Source organism: Drosophila mauritiana, chromosome 3R (assembly GCF_004382145.1).
Source record: "Drosophila mauritiana strain mau12 chromosome 3R, ASM438214v1, whole genome shotgun sequence".
NCBI classification, from domain to species: Eukaryota; Metazoa; Arthropoda; class Insecta; order Diptera; family Drosophilidae; genus Drosophila; species Drosophila mauritiana.
This window is the reverse complement of record NC_046670.1, coordinates 26037157-26056268: the sequence shown is the minus strand read 5'-3', so window position 1 is coordinate 26056268 and position 19112 is coordinate 26037157. Positions and strand designations below refer to the sequence as shown.

Genomic DNA, 19112 nt, shown 5'->3' with positions numbered 1-19112 from the left:
CTATTTATTCACATCTCGCGGGCTCGGAATTCTTTTTATTTTGTCGGATCGACGATTTTGCGGCATTCGCTGTTGGCTCTCCGTTGTGATTAGATGTGTAAGTGGAAACCCGTATTGCAGCTGAAACTAGTTTAGTTATTGCCACAGAAAAGGAAAATCCATCACAGAACTAATTGATTACTAATAATAGAGGCGAGAAACTAAAAGCTCATGAAACCTGGTTATTTTGTATATTAAATAACTGAAGTTTAGTGCCTAACTTATTATAAACATTTTATATGAAGTGCTATCAAATGATTCATTCAACAATTGATGTAATCATTAAAAAAAAATATAACAAGGCAGTGGGTAACATAGTAATTGTTAGCTCACAAATTAAACTATTTAACTTTTGGTTGAAAGTTTTTATATTAGCATGATAATTTCGGACAAAATTATAAGAAATTCTTGAGGTTATCGATCTCGTTCTAAATATGTATGTGCAGAATGCTATGTTTTCGAAACCCAAAAACACCAATAGAAAAAACTAGTTTGAGCTGTGTATTCTTTACTTTAGACTTTTGGTAAATCTGTTCTGGGCTTAAGTGGCGTATACGTAATATTTAATGCTTTCTCCGTTTAGTTCACAACTTCAATTTGGCCATGAAGTGTGTTTTCCTGATACTAGCTGCACTTGGATTGAGTGTGGCAGATGAAGGTAGCACCTATGACCATTTCCGCTTGCCAACGGCCCTTCGACCTCGAAGATACGATGTTCGCCTCCTGACACAGTTGGAAAATCCGGACGATTTTCGCTTCAGCGGAACTGTGAAAATTCAAATAGAAGTTCTGCAAAACACGCACAATATTACCGTGCACTCAAAGGATCTGACCATCGATGATACGGAAATCACCCTCAGCCAAATTGGCGGAGAATCGACAACGGAGAACTGCATAACGTCCACGGCAGTGAATCCCACCCACGACTTCTACATTCTCAACACGTGTAAGGAGCTATTGGCTGGCCAAGTTTATGAGCTGAGCTTGCCCTTTTCGGCCAAGTTACAAGATCAACTGGCGGGCTACTACCGAAGCTCCTATGTGGATACGGTGGCCAATGAAACGAGGTGGGGAATGGTTCTAAACGATGTTAGAGGCAATCCTTTAGATCTATTAATTTTTCTTTTTAGATGGATCTCCGTTACTCAGTTTGAGCCAGCTTCGGCTCGATTGGCATTTCCCTGCTTCGATGAACCTGGCTACAAGGCATCCTTTGCAATCACCCTGGGTTATCACAAGAAGTACACAGGTCTCAGCAACATGCCCGTGAAGGAAACAAGGCCACAGTAAATTGGAATTCAAAATTGGTTCAATCAAAGTCTAACCACCACAAATTTGTCATCTTTTTTGCAGTGAATCCATTCCGGATTATGTATGGACCGCGTTCGAGGAGTCATTGCCGATGTCCACCTATCTGGTTGCCTATTCCTTGAATGATTTCTCCCACAAACCATCTACTTTACCCAATGGGACACTTTTCCGTACCTGGGCAAGGTCAAATGCGATCGATCAGTGTGATTATGCCGCGGAGTTCGGACCCAAAGTACTCAACTACTACGAGGAGTTGTTTGGCATCAAGTTCCCGCTCTCGAAAGTGGATCAGATCGCTGTTCCAGACTTCATTGCAGGTGCCATGGAGAACTGGGGACTGGTTACCTTCGCGGAGAACGCTCTTCTCTACTCCCCGGAGTACTCCGCACTGGAGGCCAAGCAGGTGACAGCGAATATAGTGGCTCATGAGTTGGCCCACCAGTGGTTTGGCAACCTGGTCACCATGAAGTGGTGGACGGATCTTTGGCTGAACGAGGGATTTGCCACTTATGTGGCCAGTTTGTGTGTCGAGGACATCCATCCAGAGTGGCGTACCCTTCAATTGGTATCAATGTCCAACCTTCTTACCATGTTCCGAAAGGACTCTCTGGAGAGTAGTCATCCCATTTCGAGACCCATTGAAATGACTTCGCAGATTTCTGAAAGCTTTGACGAGATCTCTTACCAGAAGGGATCATCGGTGATTCGCATGATGCACTTGTTCCTGGGCGAGGAGGCGTTCCGGACAGGACTTAAGTCTTATCTGGAGAAATACACTTATAAGAACGCCGAGCAGGACAATCTTTGGGAATCTCTCACTCAAGCTGCCCATAAGATTGGTTCTCTACCGAAGGACTATGACATCAAGACCATCATGGACTCGTGGACCCTGCAGACGGGATATCCGGTGATTTATGTGACACGAGACTACACATCAAGGACCGCAAAACTCAGCCAGGAGCGCTATCTCCTGAATTCAGATGTGTCTAGAGCACACAAAGGATGCTGGTGGGTGCCACTTAGCTACACAAGTCAGGAGGAAAAGGACTTCAACAACACTGTGCCCAAGGAGTGGATGGAGTGCACCGAGACTGGTGAAAGTGTTCCCAAGACCATCGAGGATCTGCCAGGACCCGATCAATGGGTGATCTTTAACAACCAACTCTCGGCGCCGTATAAGGTCAACTACGATGCCCAGAACTGGAAACTTCTGATCGAGACTTTGAACAGCGAAGATTATCAGTCCATCCATGTGGTAAACAGGGCCCAGCTCATAGACGATGTCCTGTTCTTCGCTTGGACAGGGGAGCAGGACTACGAGATCGCTCTGCAGGTGATCAGCTATCTGCAGAGGGAACGGGAGCTTCTTCCCTGGAAATCGGCCTTCGACAATCTGAAGTTTGTTAATGGCATTCTTCAACAGTCGTCAGTTTTTCATCCACAGAGTTTCAAAAGGAGGCTTATCACTCCGATATATGAGCACCTAAATGGCATCAACGATACAGTCGCCTCCGAACAGCAGCAGGAGAAGACCATTTTGAATGCGATGGTGGCGGACTGGGCATGCTTGTTCGAGGTTTCCGATTGCGTTGCCCAGGCCTTGAACTACTACCGCAGCTGGCGATCGGAGGCTAATCCTGACGAGGTTAACCCAGTTCCGCTGGGCTTTCGTGACGTTGTGTACTGCACGGCGATCAAACATGGCAGTGTCGAGGATTGGGATTTCCTCTGGACTCGGTACCAGAAGGCTAATGTGGCCACCGAAAAGCATATCATTCTGGATTCCCTGGGTTGTTCGCAGGAGGTCTGGGTTCAGCAGAGATATTTGGAAAGGAACTTCGACGGAATGGGGGCCATTCGGAAGCAGGATTCAACTTCTGTCTTTCAAGCGATTGCCACTTCGGAAGTAGGGTTCCTTTTGGCCAAGAAGTACTTGATGGACAACGTGGACTCCATTTCCAAGTTGTAAGTATATGAATTAGATCGATCCTTGCAATAACTGTGTTAATATAACCTTCTAGCTACCATCCTCAGTCAGAATCTATGTCTGAACTTCTACCGCCACTTTGCGAACAAATCTTTACACGCAGGGACTATGATGAGTTTATGAACTTCTTGGACAGTTCCAAGGAGCAGCTCAAGGATATAGAACAGACCATCAGTCAAAGTTTGGAGACAATGCTCATCAATGTGCAGTGGATGGAGCGAAACTATGAGAGGTTCACTCGAGCCATCAAAAAACATGTTTGAGTTATCTACTTGGTGTCTGAAGAAGTAAATCCCAACTTCTATGATTATATGTATGTTGTATATTTCGTATATTTAGTTAAGCATGTTCTATAATGCTAATCAATAATAAACATATCATAATCGTAATTGGAATCGAGAGGTCCTCAATTTATGTGTCGCGTGAACTGTCGAATCGCATGCTTATGTTGATCAGTGTTAATTTTATTTTTAATTGTTAAATGTAAACTTTACAAATTACAATGTACATAAATCTTTGCTCTGTAAATGTTAATATCACTATAGCAGCGCTCTTGGAAAAAAATAGAACTGAACTAAACTAGAGTCATGTAATGCATGGAGAAACTAAGGCTAAACGACTAAACTAAAATTATTGCGTAAGTAGTGTGCTGTTACAATTATTACAGATATATTATAATTTTATTACATTTATTTATCAATATTACATTACAATCGTGTGTGATTTGTGAGTGAATGAAGTTCTGTTGCAGCTTGTTACATGAAAACGTTTCTATAAACTATGCAATCCATTTCATAACAATTCTCAGTTGTTCGCTTGATCTGTTTCTGTTTGTCCGCCACTTTCGATTCAATCAATTACATATTACATTGCACTCACTTCACTTTTGAGGTGTGTCATGAGTTTAACAACTATTCAACACTTCGTATATAGATTTGTGTGTTTGCTTGGGTATAGCTCATTGTTTACAATAAACCATTCCAGTCACTATAGTATAACTGATGCTGTAATTATTACAGATTCCATCGCCTGCCGGACACAAAGCCAACTGGGTAGGTGTGTCCTATGAGAATATTGGAGATTATTCATTACTATTATTAATAATTACTATCATTACAACACTCGTTCCTTCTGCCATGCACTATTTTAAATCAAAGACTTGTTAATTTTATTGCTTTCGCTTCAAAATTTATGTACGAGTATATCGAAAACGTTCTCCGAACTCCGAATGTCACTTACATTCAATGGGGCAAACAATCTCAACGTTTAAATTCGTGTTTTCAATGTGACGCGTTCGGTTTTTTAATTAATAACGATTAGAATACAATAATATAATGCCAAAATCAAATGCATCGATTGAACAGACAGAACTGATTGCTACTAATAAAAACAAAAACTATATGATTTGGGAAAAGGGAGCCATTGGGCGCTTGGAATTGAGGACTCAGTCAAACCACTGGTCAGTTCATGAATAGTTATGCATGTAGATAAACGATATAGCTTAGTACGATTACATTGTTTAACAAACAGACTTCTTCTTTAGCTTATTATTCTAGTCTAGAGACATCTCCAATCCGATCAGTATGTCCGATGTACACTTTTTCAATAAATTTAAATTTTCACTTTCCCCGCTTTGCCACTGGGCTTTTGCGACTTGGGGCAGCCTCAAATTTTGTGCGAGCCGCTGGGCACGTTTTCATTCGACCACGAACTCTGTGCCGACGACGGTGGCGGAGGCGTTGAGGATGATCCAGGCTTCGGCGGCGTCGCCTTTTGCGGCTGCAGATCGAATCGCGCGTAAAAGAGCAAATAGGGCGTTATTGTGATCTTCCGCGTGGGCGAAAGCAGCTCTTCGAACTCCTTTTGGGTCATGGCCTTGATCTTGTCGTCGTCGCACATATACCAAATGGGATCAGGACCTCCGTGGGCGTAGTTGGCTCTGACACCACCGCGACCCGTGCTTCCGTAGCCCGTGGGATAGGTGCTGCCCGATCCTCCGAAGCTGAGATTGCTGTTGCTTCCATTTTGCAGGGACTCCTCGCTGAAATCGCTGCAACTGGCCGAGTTGCTGCTGCTCGTCTGCTGGCTACAACACAGTCTCATGGCACAGCAGTTGACTCCCTGGCAGGTGGTGCTTATGCTCAGCTTGCCAATTCCATTGGTGATGTTCTTGCTGGTTATCCCATTAACCTGCTTAACGTTCTTGCTCATATCACCGCTGCTGGAGGCCTTGCTGCGACCGAACTTCATCTTCTTCATCAAAATGTTGCCCGAGGAGGCCAAAGCCGAAGCTGCTGCAATGACTGGAGTGCTGGCCACGGAGCTGCTACCATTGTTTGGCGCAGCATTCTCATTGGAGGGCACTGCTTGCGAAGCCATCGTTTGCGAGTTCGTCATCGTATTCCTGCGATCCTTAGGGCAGTTGACATAGTCACTGGCGAGATCCAAGAAGCACGTATAGGCGATGTAGTGGCCCACCGTCAGGGTGGCTCCCACATGCGTGATCACGCTGTACAGCTTGTAAACGTGCAGCTTGTTGCCCTCGCCCAGCTCACAGCAGGTGGCACAGAAACAGGGCAGAGTGAAGGTGGTCGGCACGTACGTACTCACCTTCTCCATGCCGCCAGAGAAACGATTCAGCTGAATGACCAGTAACCGCGGCAGCACCTCGTACGAGATGGAGCGGATGGCTTCGGTGTAGCCGGTGCACTGGTTGCAACTATACTTATTCTCCCCGCGGAAATACTCTTTCGTAATGCAGGAATTCTAAGAACAAAAGGAAATTAGTTAAATCTTAGTTAATTATTGTTTATAGCCACTAACCTGTATATAGGTGCTCGGTTTGTCTTGGAGATCGGCATTGTCGTACCCCGAGATCGGCACCGGCACAGAAATATCAAGCATGCCCTGCTTTTGCCGCGTGATCGTCTCGCAACTGAGGCACTTGGTGGTCAGCACCACAATGCCTTCGAAGTCCGAGCTGAAGAAGTTCAGGTTGAGTTCCCGTATTCGCTCCTCCAGCCGCATTTTGTCCTTCAGCACGGTGGCGGAATTCATCTCGTCGTCACTGGAGTATTTTGTAGCCTGTGGTGGTGTGGGCAAAGCTGCGCTTGTGGCAACAACGCCACTGGCACTCGCACTGGCACTTCCACTGGTGCTGCTGGCGCCGCTGAGATCAACTGTGTTCAGGTAGAACAGGCTGTTGGCGGTGGCATGGGCTGTGCCAGCACCGGTTATCCCGCCCGCCGTGGGACTACTCTCCTTGAGTGGCGACTGAACGCGCGTCGACTTGGATGACTTGACCTCGTCTTTTCTTTTTGATTTGCGAGAGAAGAACGACGTTTTGGTCGTGGTTGTTTGACTAGTTGCCAGCGATCCATTGCCAGCGTTCAGGTTCTGCGACGCAGTCGAATCAGTGCGATCCTGGCCCTCTCCGGTTTCGACCTCATCCGGGTTGGCTATGTACCTGAATAGGTAAAACCAATTAGTACATTTATTCATCTTTTTATTCTAACTTGTCATTACAACTTACCCATTTGCGATGACCTCAGGACACTCGCCAATGGCCTTGATCAAAGACTGATTCGTTTCCCTGATGCAATTAAGCACGCACATTAGGAATTCGTGTGCGTCCTGCTGCTGGTTGCCTTCAAAGGTGGCGTTTACGTCCTGGATGGCGTGCAGCAGCGTGTCCGCGTGGTAGGGCTCCGTGGAGTCTGCCATCTCGTTGCCGTGCAGGTTGTTATACAGTTCGTGGAGTTTTTCGGTTACCGACTGATGAGTCGACTTGCTCGAACCGCTGCCACCGTTTCCGCTATTAACTCCGCCGTTCTGACCGCTGTACTGATCCGTACTGGTGGCCAGATCCTTGCTGCTCCAGCTGCGGGCGTGCTCCAACTGAGCGGCACTCACATTCCTGCCGAGGGACGCGGACCTGGCCGTTTGTTGGCGGACTATCGTCTGCTGCACAACATTCAAGTCCTGTATCAGGTGGTGTAGGCTGTGCAAAAAGTGCGGGGCAAAGCGCAGGGTGTAAACCACCGAATTCAAGTAGCAACTGTTGCCAATGTTGCAGAGTGTGCCCATGGAAGGGGCATGGTTCAGGGCCGCCGCACTTCCGTTCAAGCCTGCGCCTGCTCCTGCGGCATTGCTGCCGCCGTTGGGACCATAATACTGATGGCTCTGCGGCTCCTGGGACTCGATCTCGTTTGACGAGGAGCCAGTGACCGACCGCGCAGCATTGCCTCCGTATCCGTTAGCCACGCGGCGCTCCTCGGTGGTCGTCTGGAATCGCCGATCGTATAGAGACATCGTGTTGGTCCTCTTGCGGCTGGACCGCGCTCCTGCTGCTCCCGACTTTCCGGCGGCGTTGAGTTCAGCCTGTGCTGCCGCAATAGCGGCCGCCGTTTCCGGCGATTGGATCTCAAGCTCTCTCAGAAGCTTGTTGCCCCGCGTTCTTTTGAGTCCTCCAGCGGTTCGGCGCTTCTTCCCAACGGGCTTTGCTTCTTGGGCCTCCTCAATGCGGTTCCAGAACTCCGGTTTAAATAGTTCTGTAACAAGAAACATGATTATTAGTATTTTCAATTTAATATTTTAATAATTAGGTTCTAAGAAAAATGAATGAAAAGGAATTGAAAGTGGTCTTGTGTAAAAAATAAGATTATTTTAATCACTTTTGTGATAATCAAGACAAGCTATCTTCACATACGTAACCACGGAGGTATTATACAATCTTATAGCCACGCTAATCACAATGTTTGTTGGTAACATGTGGTGCAGGTGTCTAAAACGGCTACAGTGGAACCTGGCGCAAAGAATCCTACCTGAAGGTGTGTATTCTGTGGACTCTGTGGGCGTGGGCGATGGCGCCTGAAGAGGCGGAGGTGGTGGAGCGACGTCGGGCTGCTTTAGGTCGCCTTCGAGTGGGTCCTTGGTCGCGGGCTCTTGCCGGGAACGTAGACTGTAACAGCGCGAGGTGTCCGCAACATAAACGCGCCGCTGACGCTTTTTAACTGGAGATAGCTTCGGCGAGTTCGCAGTCAGAATCGGTTGACTGTCTGCCAGCTGCGCGGAGACTACCAGAGGATAAAGCACGGAATGCAATGTGTCCTTCTCCTGCTGATTAATTGGATTTTCCTGAGGCGGCTGGCTGTTATCCTGTTTCTGATTTCGCTGATCCTGTAGTAGCTGGCTGTTGATTTCAGTGTCAGTGGTGTCGTTTTGTGTGGGTGGAAGACTGGCTGGTTCCTCTTTGCGCTCATTTACGTCATATTCGTGCATCTTTCATTATCCTGGAAGAAGTGGATGAACAAGGAGTTATTACGAGACATCTTGCTGCGGTCTAGAAACAATCGATGTGAGCAATGCCAGGAAACTGGTCACAATCACAACAGGTTCCCAGCGATAAGGGGCCCGCGATTGATAATCAATTACTAATCTACACATGTGGGTACCCGAGCAGTGTGATTCATCGTAGCCAGGTAAATACCGAAGTTCAAGGGGATATACAGAGGTGGTCAAAAGTATTTACACAACGAGCTTTTTTTTCAATTAGTTGACAATTGAAAAAAAAGCTCGTTGTGTAAATACTTTTGACCACCTCTGTATATAGTAGTGCTATCAGTATCAGTATCAGTAGTACATCTGTGCCATCTTCTCCAGCTAATAACTTTCAAAGCTTGCCCCCAAAGCTTTTGAACTCAGCCTCGGTCAGCTGTTTCGGTGATTTTCCTCCTCGGTGGGTTCACCTCTTCCCGATCACATGCAGTGAGTGCCATCCAGTCAGGCAGGCACTATAACCAGGTATATAATGCCATAATCCCACGCTCGTTGCGGCGGCCAATCAAGAACCAATTGAATTGATATAGACCTGAACCCGTGAACTTGGCCATAATTATGTAAAAACGGAAAGGGGGTGGTGCTGGGTGGGTGGCTGGCGGATGCAACGTAAACTATATTACTATTGATTTTGTTGCTGCTCGGCTGAAGGTCAACACAATTCGAAAAATCGGGGGCCCAAATCGCACTAGGTAAACAGTTATGATTATGACCGATAATTTATGCACGGCTATGGGTTAAAGATGCTTAATTGGGTTTTACTGGTTTCTAGAACTCGCGGGCTGGAAAAAAACACTCACATATTGGTGGAGCAACATTTGTGGGCAATGCTGCGCTATGTGGATCGGGGAAAAGTTATAGAACGCCGCTTCTGCCGCCGATCGAGTGCAAAAAACCGATTGAGAAGTAAAGAAATTTTGTTTGCAACGTAAGACACGCACGCACACACATACGCACAACCGCACGCACTCACACATGCACACGCTACTCGCTGTGTTAACAGCACTTTTCACTTTTTTTTGCACTCACAGCTGCCCGGTTTGCGGTCATTTATCGGTTTCTATCGCACGCACGACGACCAAACTCGCTGGCAGCCAATAAGTATTCGCTCTGGGGCTGTTTAGTCCCGGTTTTACGTCGCTTATTACATTAAGTTTGTCCAGTGAAATTATTATATTGGAGCGGACGTCTAGGGATGCAAGAGAAATAATCGATGCCTGTCGTGCTAGCGCTGGTACCGCTATCCCGACTATCGATGGTGGCCGCAAGTCGAATAGTATCAATCGATTGGTTTTGCGATCGTATTTTATAGCGATTACAAAAGCGCAAAAAAAGTGTAATTCAAACATTTAAATTTTGACTAAAGCATTTCTGACAAACTAATAAGATCTTCGAATAAACCAGAAACAATTTGTGAATGAAAGGACTTACTTAATAAAGTATTTTAGTAGTTTAAGGAACAAACTTTATGAAAATAAATAAAAACTTGTTAACGCTTTTACATTAAGTGTTAATGAAAGTGGAAAATAGGTACAGAAAGGGTTGCGGCCCCACGTTGGGCGCAGAAGCATTATCTAACTAACATGTGCGTCTATCAAGTGCAGCAAAGTGATAATTAGCTCATAAATATGAATGAGCCAGCGATTAGAGTACCTAACTTCACCCACAATGCCGTATTAATATCAACTAAACGCCAATTGTGGCTGCAAGTGCGATTGAGTTGTTTGCTTTGGCTTTTCCTTTCGCGCGCACTGAGGCACTGAACCACTGAGGCACTGGACCGCTGAACCACCAAAAACCACCGAGTGGGGCGACGTAACAAGAGGGCGGACTCTATAAATTACCGCTGTGCAATGGCCAGTCGGCAGTGGTTAGACAAAGTTGTCTTAGCTACTTGCATGACCATATAATCTCCATGCACACGAGTGGATATATTTTATCTCCGTTGTCTGTGTGGTTTGCACACACAATTTCGCAGCTGGGAAAGCAGACCAGTCACGCAGTCGCAAATTGTTACAATTAAGGCCCACTAAAAATTGACCGTGAACTGGTTACGACTGCAGCGGATTCAATGGCTTCTAGGGCCCGACCTTCGCCTTAACTCTCAAACTTGAAGTTTTGGCCAATAGTCACCATAAAATGGCTTCGAATTTGTGCCACCGTTTTGGCCACCCACCAGCCCCTGGCCAACTTCACGGGTTTATTTTTATAGCCTACACAGAGAGAATCATTTAATTCAAAGTAGTTTTGAAGAAGATTCTCGAATTAAGTTTCCTAACAACTTAATAAAGTATCTTAAATAAAGTATCTTGGTGTTCGAGTATATGTTTTAAATCATTTATTTAATACTATTCTATTATATTTTCGAATATGAATGTTAGAAATTCTGTGTGTACTTGCACCAAATCTGACAAAAAAGTATTGCCCGGTCATTGTTATTATTGTTTCTTTCTGCTCTCACTGTTCGTTTTCAGCTGCCACTTTGCCATTTGCTATTAACACGCTTTTGAGCCATTTATGCCGGTGTACTTGGCTCGCTGCTGTTGGCCAACTAGCAACGAGCTACCAACTGCAAACGAGCCACTACCGCATTTTCCCCAGCCGAGCCAGCTTCAATTTTCGATAGCCCCTTGAGGCGAGCAGTTCGGCGCAGAGTGGTGGTCAGCTTGAGTTCCTGGATGCGAACATGTTGTGGATAATGGGGCTAGTAGTGGTCGCCGTGCGGCTCAATGGCCAGCCGAGTGCTGCGGCAAATGTCACGGTGATCGAAGACATTAGGAGCGCCTTCAGAGGCGTCACCAACGACACGGAGCTGCTGAATCACATAATACCGGAAATGTACGGGGCGAGCATGCGCACTGCGAATCCCTCCTTTGTCTTCAAGATGCCCAGCAAATCGATCGGCGGTGGCGACGAGCTGCTAACAATGCAGCGATCCGATTTCGCGGAACCAATCTTCCCCAATATCAGCCAGTCGGCCACGGCCATCGATTCACCCAGCACTATTCCGCCGGAAACGAGCGTGAAGACCAGTCTCAAGGTATCTCCGCAGCAGGATTGGCAGCAGATGGGTTTGGAGGGCTGGACGGGGGAGCTGAAGCCACCAGTTCCCTCGCTGGAGCAGGATCACAGGTGAGTGGGAGTTCCTTAGAACCTATATAATGGGATTGGGTATAGAACAAGTTACTGGCCAAAAGTTACTTACAAAATATATGGCGTTCTGTTCTGATTCATTAATTTAGATGGAAGTTGTGGCTGCTTTGTTTAATTAAAGATAAACAGCTGCTGTTCTCTCATTAAAATTGTACTTTAAATTATTATTTTGCTTGTTAAATGTGCTAGTTACCTAAACGTTTCAACCCATCTACTAATCCATCGCAAAACAAATTAATGTTTACGCCCCAAGTCGATTTACAGGGACACTCGACCGCCGATCAGCTGGCAGAACTCGTATCCCCACGACGAGATTCGTCTGGAGTTCCAGAACCACCACTTCGATGGCCGGGTGACGGACATACGCGTGATAACACCAACAACTAGTAACCCAGCGGATATGGAAGGTATGGAGGAGCTGATGAATGCTCAGAATGTGTACATAGCGCGGGTAAACGATCCCTTCGGTTACTCCATGAAGTGGAGCTTCACCAACGACAGCAGCCGGGAAAAGGAGCTCCTGCCGGAGGGAGACCGTGGAAAGAGGGACGTTGCTCGGCTGTACTCCATGATCAAGTGCTCCACGGGCTGTGATCCACTGATCTACAAGGGCTACGGCTGCTACTGCGGATTCGGTGGCCACGGAGTGCCCGCCGATGGCATCGATCGCTGTTGTCGCGTGCACGACAAGTGCTACGGCCAGAGCAACTGCATCTCCTATCTGGAATACTTTGTGCCCTACGTGTGGAAGTGCTACCGCGGCAAGCCGCTGTGCGCCGTCGACCATGGCGAGTTCGGTGGCCCCGACTCCTGTGCCGCTCGCCTCTGCCAATGCGACCTGCGGCTTTCCAGGTGCCTCAAGAGGTACTACTGCCCACACCGGCGCTCCATTTGCCACTCGTCCAGATCTCGACGCTTACAGAACCTCATATTCTTCGATTGATGTTTATTGTTAATGGTAGCATGTAAGTTCCAAAATGAAATGTAGAAATGAATCCGTGTGAAAGTTAGGGTAAGCCTAGTGATGCCTTTGGCTCTTTCGGAAGCCGCTCCTGGCCTTGCTTCCACTCGACTTATCCGCTCGCGAGCTTCCCGTGTTGCTCACCGGCGTGGCCGTGATCCCTGCCTGCGCGTCCGGCAATTGGGAGAACTCCTTGGTCGCCTGACAGTCCTGCACGAACAAACGCGCCGTCTTGTGCTGAGTCGTGTGTGGTTTGTAGGCCACCAAAACGTTGTGGGCCATGAGCAGTACATCCCGGTGCAGCTCGCTCAGGCTGCGAATAAATCCCGAGTCGATGTTCCGCTTGATGGTGGGGAAATCCATGGGGCGCAGGCACAGATCCGCATGTCGCTGCGCGTGCTCGTCGTGAAAGGGACGCTTAAAGGGAGCAGCATGCTTGCTGTCCTGCAACATGGCATAAATGGACAAGAAGAGCTTCTTGGAGGCGGCTCGCGTTTCTCTCCGATCGTCGGTGTGCTCGCTGGAGGCGGGTGAGTTGGGTATGCTGTCGATTACGGGCGTGGATGAGCATCGGCGACGCGTGGACCTAGCAGTGGAATGATCGCTGGCTGTAGTGGCGTCATCGTCCACCATTGGACTTTCGGACCGATCCCGATGTGGCAGTTTTCGTAGCAAAGGCGTTCGAGCTGGCGCCGACGGTGGCTGAGGTGTGCCACTCAGCTCCAGCTCCGATTTGGAGTCATCCAGAGCCAGCTTCAATGGCGGTGGCTTTGCTTTTGCACTCCTTGGATGGTCATCGTGCTTGCTACTGTCCGTCAACGAGGACGACTCCTCATCTGTGTCGTGTAGATCCACAGGAACCGGAGCGGATTGAGTGGTCGTCTTTTCTTGCGTTGTTACTGCCTTTCCCGTCGTGTCCTTGCCTGATTTGCTTTGTGCTTCCCTAGTGGCTTGGTGATCTATAAGTTCCGGCTCGTCCGTGCTTCCTCCTGCTTTATTTTGTCCTTGAGAGCTACTTTCCTGTTCGGATTTGTCTTCTGTGGCCTCCTCCTTCTTCGAAAGGGAATCTGTGGCCCCATCCTCCTCCATTTTCGTAGGTGGCGAACCTGCAGTATCCTCACTTGAAGTGCTGATAATAGTTATGGTCTCACCAATCTCCTCCACCGCCACCTCGCTGGCCAACGGCTCGGACTCTGCGTCCTCGGTGCCCCTTGTAGATTCACCACCGGACTGACCGCGATCCTTACTCTCCTGGGAGGCCACCGCAGCCAAGGGTATATTATCGTTGGAGTCATCGCTGGATCCAATTACTAGCTCCACAGATTTCGGTTTATCACTGGCTGGGGAACTTTTACTTTGCTCCCTCTTCAAAGCGTCCAGTTTGTCCTCAAAGTCAATGACTTCGGCTTTATCGATCGATGGCGAGGCTACGACGTCGTCCACATTTTTCAGAATCTCATCGTCAATGACACTGGCCATATCGATGTCGATGTCATCTATTATTTGGTCAAAGTTTTTGAAGACCTCTAGCAGCTGCGCTTCGTTGGGATCCGCCTCGTCGGAGTCTGCTGTGCCAGCGGCAGACGAAGTGGCTTCGTCTACACCCTTCTCCTGGTTTCCTGACTCCTCTGCCTTCACCAAGCTTCCGCCCTCGTTGGCCTTTGCCGCAGCCTTGTTCTTTTCCAGCAGCATGGAGAGCGTAGGTGCCGCCTGCGAGGGACTTCGTTCGAGAGTTGGCGTTGTAGAAGCGATTGCCTCACTGACCGGAGGTCCACTAATAGGTCGGGATATGAATGCCGCATCCGTGGGGCTCTTCATTGTGATGGCTGGCTGATTGGCAACAGCCGAGCTGGCACCGCTGGTCAGCAGCGAGGTAATGGTTGGCGCCGTTGCCCTGGCCACGCTGCCAGTTCCTCCTGCGGCCAGTGCAGCTCCTCCTGGAGTGGGCGTTGCAGGCGCATTGCCTGTGGGCGATTTCAGGAGAGATGTTAGTAGAGGAGAAGGACCCGTCTGCTGTTTGCCATTGCCACCGGTGTTAATGTCCTCCACGTCCATATCGACGGAGGTCGTGTCGGCGGCTTGGTTGGAACGCTTGACGGCTGGACCGCTGTTCCGCCAGTTGCTGGCCAGGTCCTTCTTGCGCTGCTCGCGCTCCCGCATGCGATTCTCCAGCTTCATCTCCTCGACGCGGCGCATCTCCTGCTCCTTCTCGATCTCCAGCCACATGTCCTGCAGCTCCTGCTCGGTCACTGCGTCCGATTGCAGCGACTCAATTTCCTGCTGGATGCGTCGGTAAGTCTCCTGATCCTGACGCATCTGCGCCTTGATCTCCGCCTGCCGCTCCTCCGTGAGCCGGCGGAGCAGCAATTCTGTGGGCGTCTCCACGGTGGCCGGTGAGGAGACGCCGGCACTGCTTTCGCTGCTGCGCTTTTTACGCTTGGTGGCCTCCACGCTTTCCAGCAGATTGCCGTACTGCACGGCACAGTTCTTCTGCGAGAACCAGTCCGCCGGTCGGTTGCTGCTGCCATTGCCGCAGATCGTCTTCAGCGTGCGGCTCACCGTGATCCAATTCTGGTCGCCGCTGCAGGAGACCGCCGACGCCAGGATGAGCTGCTCCCGCTTGGACCACGTGTCCAGTGGCATGCGGCTCAGTTGCAGGCGCTCTTGTACCCCGGCAGACATTCTAAACTGCAATTTATTGATTTCAATCAATAATTTGTAAACAAAACAGAATGCTATCGATGACTACACAAAAATCTGTAATACTGCCTGTCGTCGAAAATGCAGTGTGACCGTAGCGCACCGATATCGAAAGGCTGGCTTATCGATTTCTGGGCACCGCTAACCGATAGCAACACAAAAACAAGTTTTCCGAATTTCATAGCCAGTTAAATAAAAAAGGCATTTCGAAATGGAGCCCATATCACATCTGGTGAAGTCCTCGCTGCCCAATTACTTGTCAAGTCTGCCGGTTCCCGACAGCATCGGCGGCTGGTTTAAGCTCTCCTGTAAGTTTGGGCAATAAGCGTGTTTGTGCCCATTGGAATTTGATTTGCCTTCAAAGGGCGCCCCACATAAGCCCAAATCCACGATAATGACGCAGCATCTAGGGGGGACAACTAAAGGGGCTACAAAGGTGCAAATGTGGCGTGATATTGCGGAGCAACTAACGGTAATCAGAAGTGCAATGTGTGCACTTCCAGGCAAAAACGTTGAAGTGAACCTGCAGCGATTATGCAACAACTGCTGAGCTCGCCAAGAAATTTATAATTGGAGCAAGTTTATCTCGCAGATAGGCAACTTGATAGACGTATTATACAGGCATACCAACATGCGTATATCTATAAGCATATATGCGCATATCTTGGTGCGTTTATAACCCAATATGTGTGTAGGGAACGACCTTGTGCCGGTTACGGCTGATCGCCCAAAATATCTAGTTCTAAAGCTTAAAATACACTGCATTCCGTATTAACCTGGTTTCGTTTGCAGTCAAGGATTGGCTGGCCCTGATCCCACCCACCGTGGTGGTGGCCGGAATCGGCTACACCGCCTACCTGGCCTACTGTCCGGCGGCACGGGCCAGCTGCTCGGCCAAAATCAGCGGACGCTGCAACAACCACATCCGCAAGAACGAGCCCAAGGTGGTGGACATGATCGACGTGGAGGACATTGCGGAGAAGGCGGCCTTCTGTCGCTGCTGGAAGACTAAGAACGTGAGTGCACTTCAACGAGCTTATGCCGAACTATCTGTTCACAATCCTAAACGGATATCCTCTATTCGCAGTGGCCCTACTGCGATGGCAGTCATGGCGAGCACAACAAGCAGACTGGGGACAACGTCGGACCAATTGTCATCAAGAAGTAGATTGCGGCGGTGCATCGATACACAAAAGTCTAGCATTTCCTCGTTCGAATTCCCGCTGAGCTGCAGTTCGCTTTTAAAACCAATAGTACTTTGAAGTACTTCCACGCTGTCAGAACCCTTGTAATTGTAAGCAATAATTGATGATATTGATGGATTAAGTTAAAAGGAGCCAATAAAATTGCCCAAACATAAATTGAAATCTATATGCTCAATTCAGCATTACTAATTACTAATAAATGCCCGACCTAACCTTTAACAACCAAATAAACCACACACACACACATGCGAGAGAAAACCGTGCTGTTATTAATAGAAAACCTTTTATTTTTTATAAATATTTTCTGGCTGCAGGCGGCTGTTCCGTTGACAATATCATGATGTACTATGCTTAGGCGGTTACAAACAAATTCTCCAGTACAAAAAGCAGGAGGCGAGACACACGATTCCGCCAAGCGTGGTAGGCAGCACGGCAGATATTGGATATCTTTAGGGTACTTATCAGTTGGAACTTAAGAAATGGGCATCGTGCTCTTCCTGCATTTTAAATCTCAAACTTTATTGTTACTGCTGCTGTTTTTGTTGTTGCTCTAAATGAGGGCTGCTGCTTTGAGCGGAGCTGGGCTGGGCAGAGATGATTACTTGAAGATCTTGCCCTGGTTGAACTTGCGACCGTCCTTGTCGGTGCCGGACCAGGAGAAGTACTGGGTGACCAGCTTCTTGGTCTCCTCGCTCTTGGCGTCGAGCTTCTTCCAGTCGTACACCTCGTAGTCAATCTGCCAGTCGGGGGAGAGGGTGAAGGCCAGATCCTGTCCGCGCCACACCCAGATTCCGGAGATGGTGCTGTTGCCGTCCTCGCCGAACAGGCAAACGGAGGCGAAGGCCGCCTTGCGCATCTTGTCCAGACGCTGGAACATGCCGGTGATGAGATTGCACGACATGAACACCTTGGACAGCTCCTCGTTGTACTTGTACTCGCCGATCCAGATCGAGTAGTTCTCGGCATCGAACTTCTCGAAGAAGTAGGGAATGGACTTGGCCTCGTCCTCGTTGGAGTACACGCGCTTGAAGTCATCGAAGTTGAAGGTGCCCTTGGGCAGCGCATCGAAGGGGTCCTTGGACTTGGGCTCGGCGGCCAGGGCCTCATCGGCGGCGTCCAGCTCCTCGGCGGGCTCGGCAGCCTTCTTGGGCGCCTCCTTCTTTTCCTTGGGCTTCTTCTCCTGCTTCTGCTGCTGAGCCTGCTGCTGGGGCTTGGCGGCTCCGGTCTTGGCCTGGAACTCGGCGTACTTCTTGGGGTCGAAGACCAGGGCCTTCTCGCACAGCTTGTAGTCCTTGACGACGGCCTGGACCTGCTTCTGGTTGAGGATGGTGACGAACCAGCGGTTCACGTTGCCGAAGGCACTGCGTACACTGGGCTCCAGGACGTACTCGTACAGGTGGAGCAGGCTGCTGAAGACCACAATGTCGGCCAATGTGATCCTCTCGCCGGCCAGGAAGGTGGCGTCCTGCAGCTTCTGGTTGAGCTGCTGCAGCACAGCCTCGGCCTCCTGCTTGGCAGTGCTGTTCTTCTGCTGCGGCAGGATGCCCAGCAGGGGGAAGACCCAGGCACAGGAGGCAGGCACAATCTCGTTGTCGGCGAAGGAGATCCACTGCTGGACCTGGGCCTGCACGAAGGGGCACTTTCCGCCGCGCAGCTGCTCGTTGGCCAGCAGATAGGCGATGGCATTGGACTCGCTCAAGTACTGTCCTTCGGCGGTCTCAAAGGCGGGCACCTAAGGACACATATCGTGTTGATGACCTGGCACTAGCCACACCCACAAAAAGAGCAGACTCACCTTGCCACTGGGGAACTTCTTGAGGAACTCAGCCGACTTGTTGGTCTCGCCGAACTTGAAGTTGTCGGCCACTTTCACCTGGGCTCCGGAGTACTGGGCCGCGATGAGCGCCTTGTAGGCCCGGAAGTTCTCGGGGTAAGTGTACAGAGTCTGCAAATATGGGTGGATTAGTTGTGATATCGTGGCACCTAACCGGCATCTGGAAATTCGCAAATTCACATGGCCCGAGACCACGGATTTGCAAATCCTAACTGCCATTGAGCGTACGTACTCCTTTCACCATGGTGGATTCGCCGTTTAAATCGTCTGCCTGCAAATACAGTATTGAATACGATATAGTGCCAAATTCAGCGAAAAAACGCGGAGCACACGCACTCACCGGAAACGAAGAAGAGAAGGGACGGAAACAGGGCTGCAGGAGTCATCAATGTTACGCCGATATATCGATATTTTCCAGGCCATTTTAGTCATCGATGATTTATATTCGTCCTCGATGTGAAATTATACCTAAAAACTTAAGCCATTATTGTTTTTGGTATATTTATCACATTTCAGTTTTCAAAATAAAGTACAATAAATGTGGGTTCCATAACAGAGTGCTGTTAAGCGCAAAGCGTTCCACCA

General features: G+C 48.8%; 6 protein-coding genes across 7 annotated transcripts; 3 read left to right on the top strand and 3 right to left on the bottom strand.

Annotated features, from left to right (window-relative positions):
• The first annotated feature begins 15 nt into the window (after positions 1 to 15).
• LOC117145819 (aminopeptidase N) lies at positions 16 to 3719 on the top strand. Its single transcript, XM_033311621.1, has 5 exons — positions 16 to 97; positions 623 to 1106; positions 1170 to 1325; positions 1393 to 3315; positions 3372 to 3719. Exons 1-5 carry the CDS (start codon positions 94 to 96, stop codon positions 3598 to 3600), a joined length of 2796 nt encoding a protein of 931 aa, XP_033167512.1. The 5' UTR covers positions 16 to 93; the 3' UTR covers positions 3601 to 3719.
• A 4-nt stretch (positions 3720 to 3723) lies between these two features.
• On the bottom strand, positions 3724 to 9897 carry LOC117145818 (ubiquitin carboxyl-terminal hydrolase 1). 2 transcript variants are annotated; one of them, XM_033311620.1, is made up of 5 exons: positions 9704 to 9897; positions 8161 to 8628; positions 6870 to 7887; positions 6161 to 6803; positions 3724 to 6103 (listed from the first exon to the last, which is right to left on the bottom strand). In XM_033311620.1, the coding sequence occupies exons 2-5, from the start codon at positions 8615 to 8617 to the stop codon at positions 5003 to 5005; spliced, it is 3219 nt and encodes a 1072-aa protein (XP_033167511.1). In that variant the 5' UTR covers positions 8618 to 8628; positions 9704 to 9897; the 3' UTR covers positions 3724 to 5002. The 2 variants fall into 2 exon arrangements, with proteins under 2 accessions (XP_033167511.1, XP_033167510.1); XM_033311619.1 differs by having other exon boundaries at positions 9475 to 9896.
• A 1285-nt stretch (positions 9898 to 11182) lies between these two features.
• On the top strand, positions 11183 to 12791 carry LOC117142364. The gene is made up of 2 exons (XM_033306291.1): positions 11183 to 11806; positions 12092 to 12791. The coding sequence occupies exons 1-2, from the start codon at positions 11361 to 11363 to the stop codon at positions 12768 to 12770; spliced, it is 1125 nt and encodes a 374-aa protein (XP_033162182.1). The 5' UTR covers positions 11183 to 11360; the 3' UTR covers positions 12771 to 12791.
• On the bottom strand, positions 12759 to 15552 carry LOC117142362 (bromodomain-containing protein 8). The gene has a single exon (XM_033306289.1). The coding sequence runs from the start codon at positions 15468 to 15470 to the stop codon at positions 12846 to 12848; it is 2625 nt and encodes an 874-aa protein (XP_033162180.1). The 5' UTR covers positions 15471 to 15552; the 3' UTR covers positions 12759 to 12845.
• A 64-nt stretch (positions 15553 to 15616) lies between these two features.
• LOC117142365 (CDGSH iron-sulfur domain-containing protein 2 homolog) lies at positions 15617 to 16859 on the top strand. Its single transcript, XM_033306292.1, has 3 exons — positions 15617 to 15796; positions 16281 to 16504; positions 16576 to 16859. The coding sequence occupies exons 1-3, from the start codon at positions 15700 to 15702 to the stop codon at positions 16654 to 16656; spliced, it is 402 nt and encodes a 133-aa protein (XP_033162183.1). The 5' UTR covers positions 15617 to 15699; the 3' UTR covers positions 16657 to 16859.
• Positions 16860 to 17191: 332 nt separating this feature from the next.
• LOC117142363 (elongation factor 1-gamma) lies at positions 17192 to 18886 on the bottom strand. The gene is made up of 4 exons (XM_033306290.1): positions 18868 to 18886; positions 18760 to 18798; positions 18489 to 18638; positions 17192 to 18425 (listed from the first exon to the last, which is right to left on the bottom strand). The coding sequence occupies exons 2-4, from the start codon at positions 18769 to 18771 to the stop codon at positions 17292 to 17294; spliced, it is 1296 nt and encodes a 431-aa protein (XP_033162181.1). The 5' UTR covers positions 18772 to 18798; positions 18868 to 18886; the 3' UTR covers positions 17192 to 17291.
• Positions 18887 to 19112: the final 226 nt, after the last annotated feature.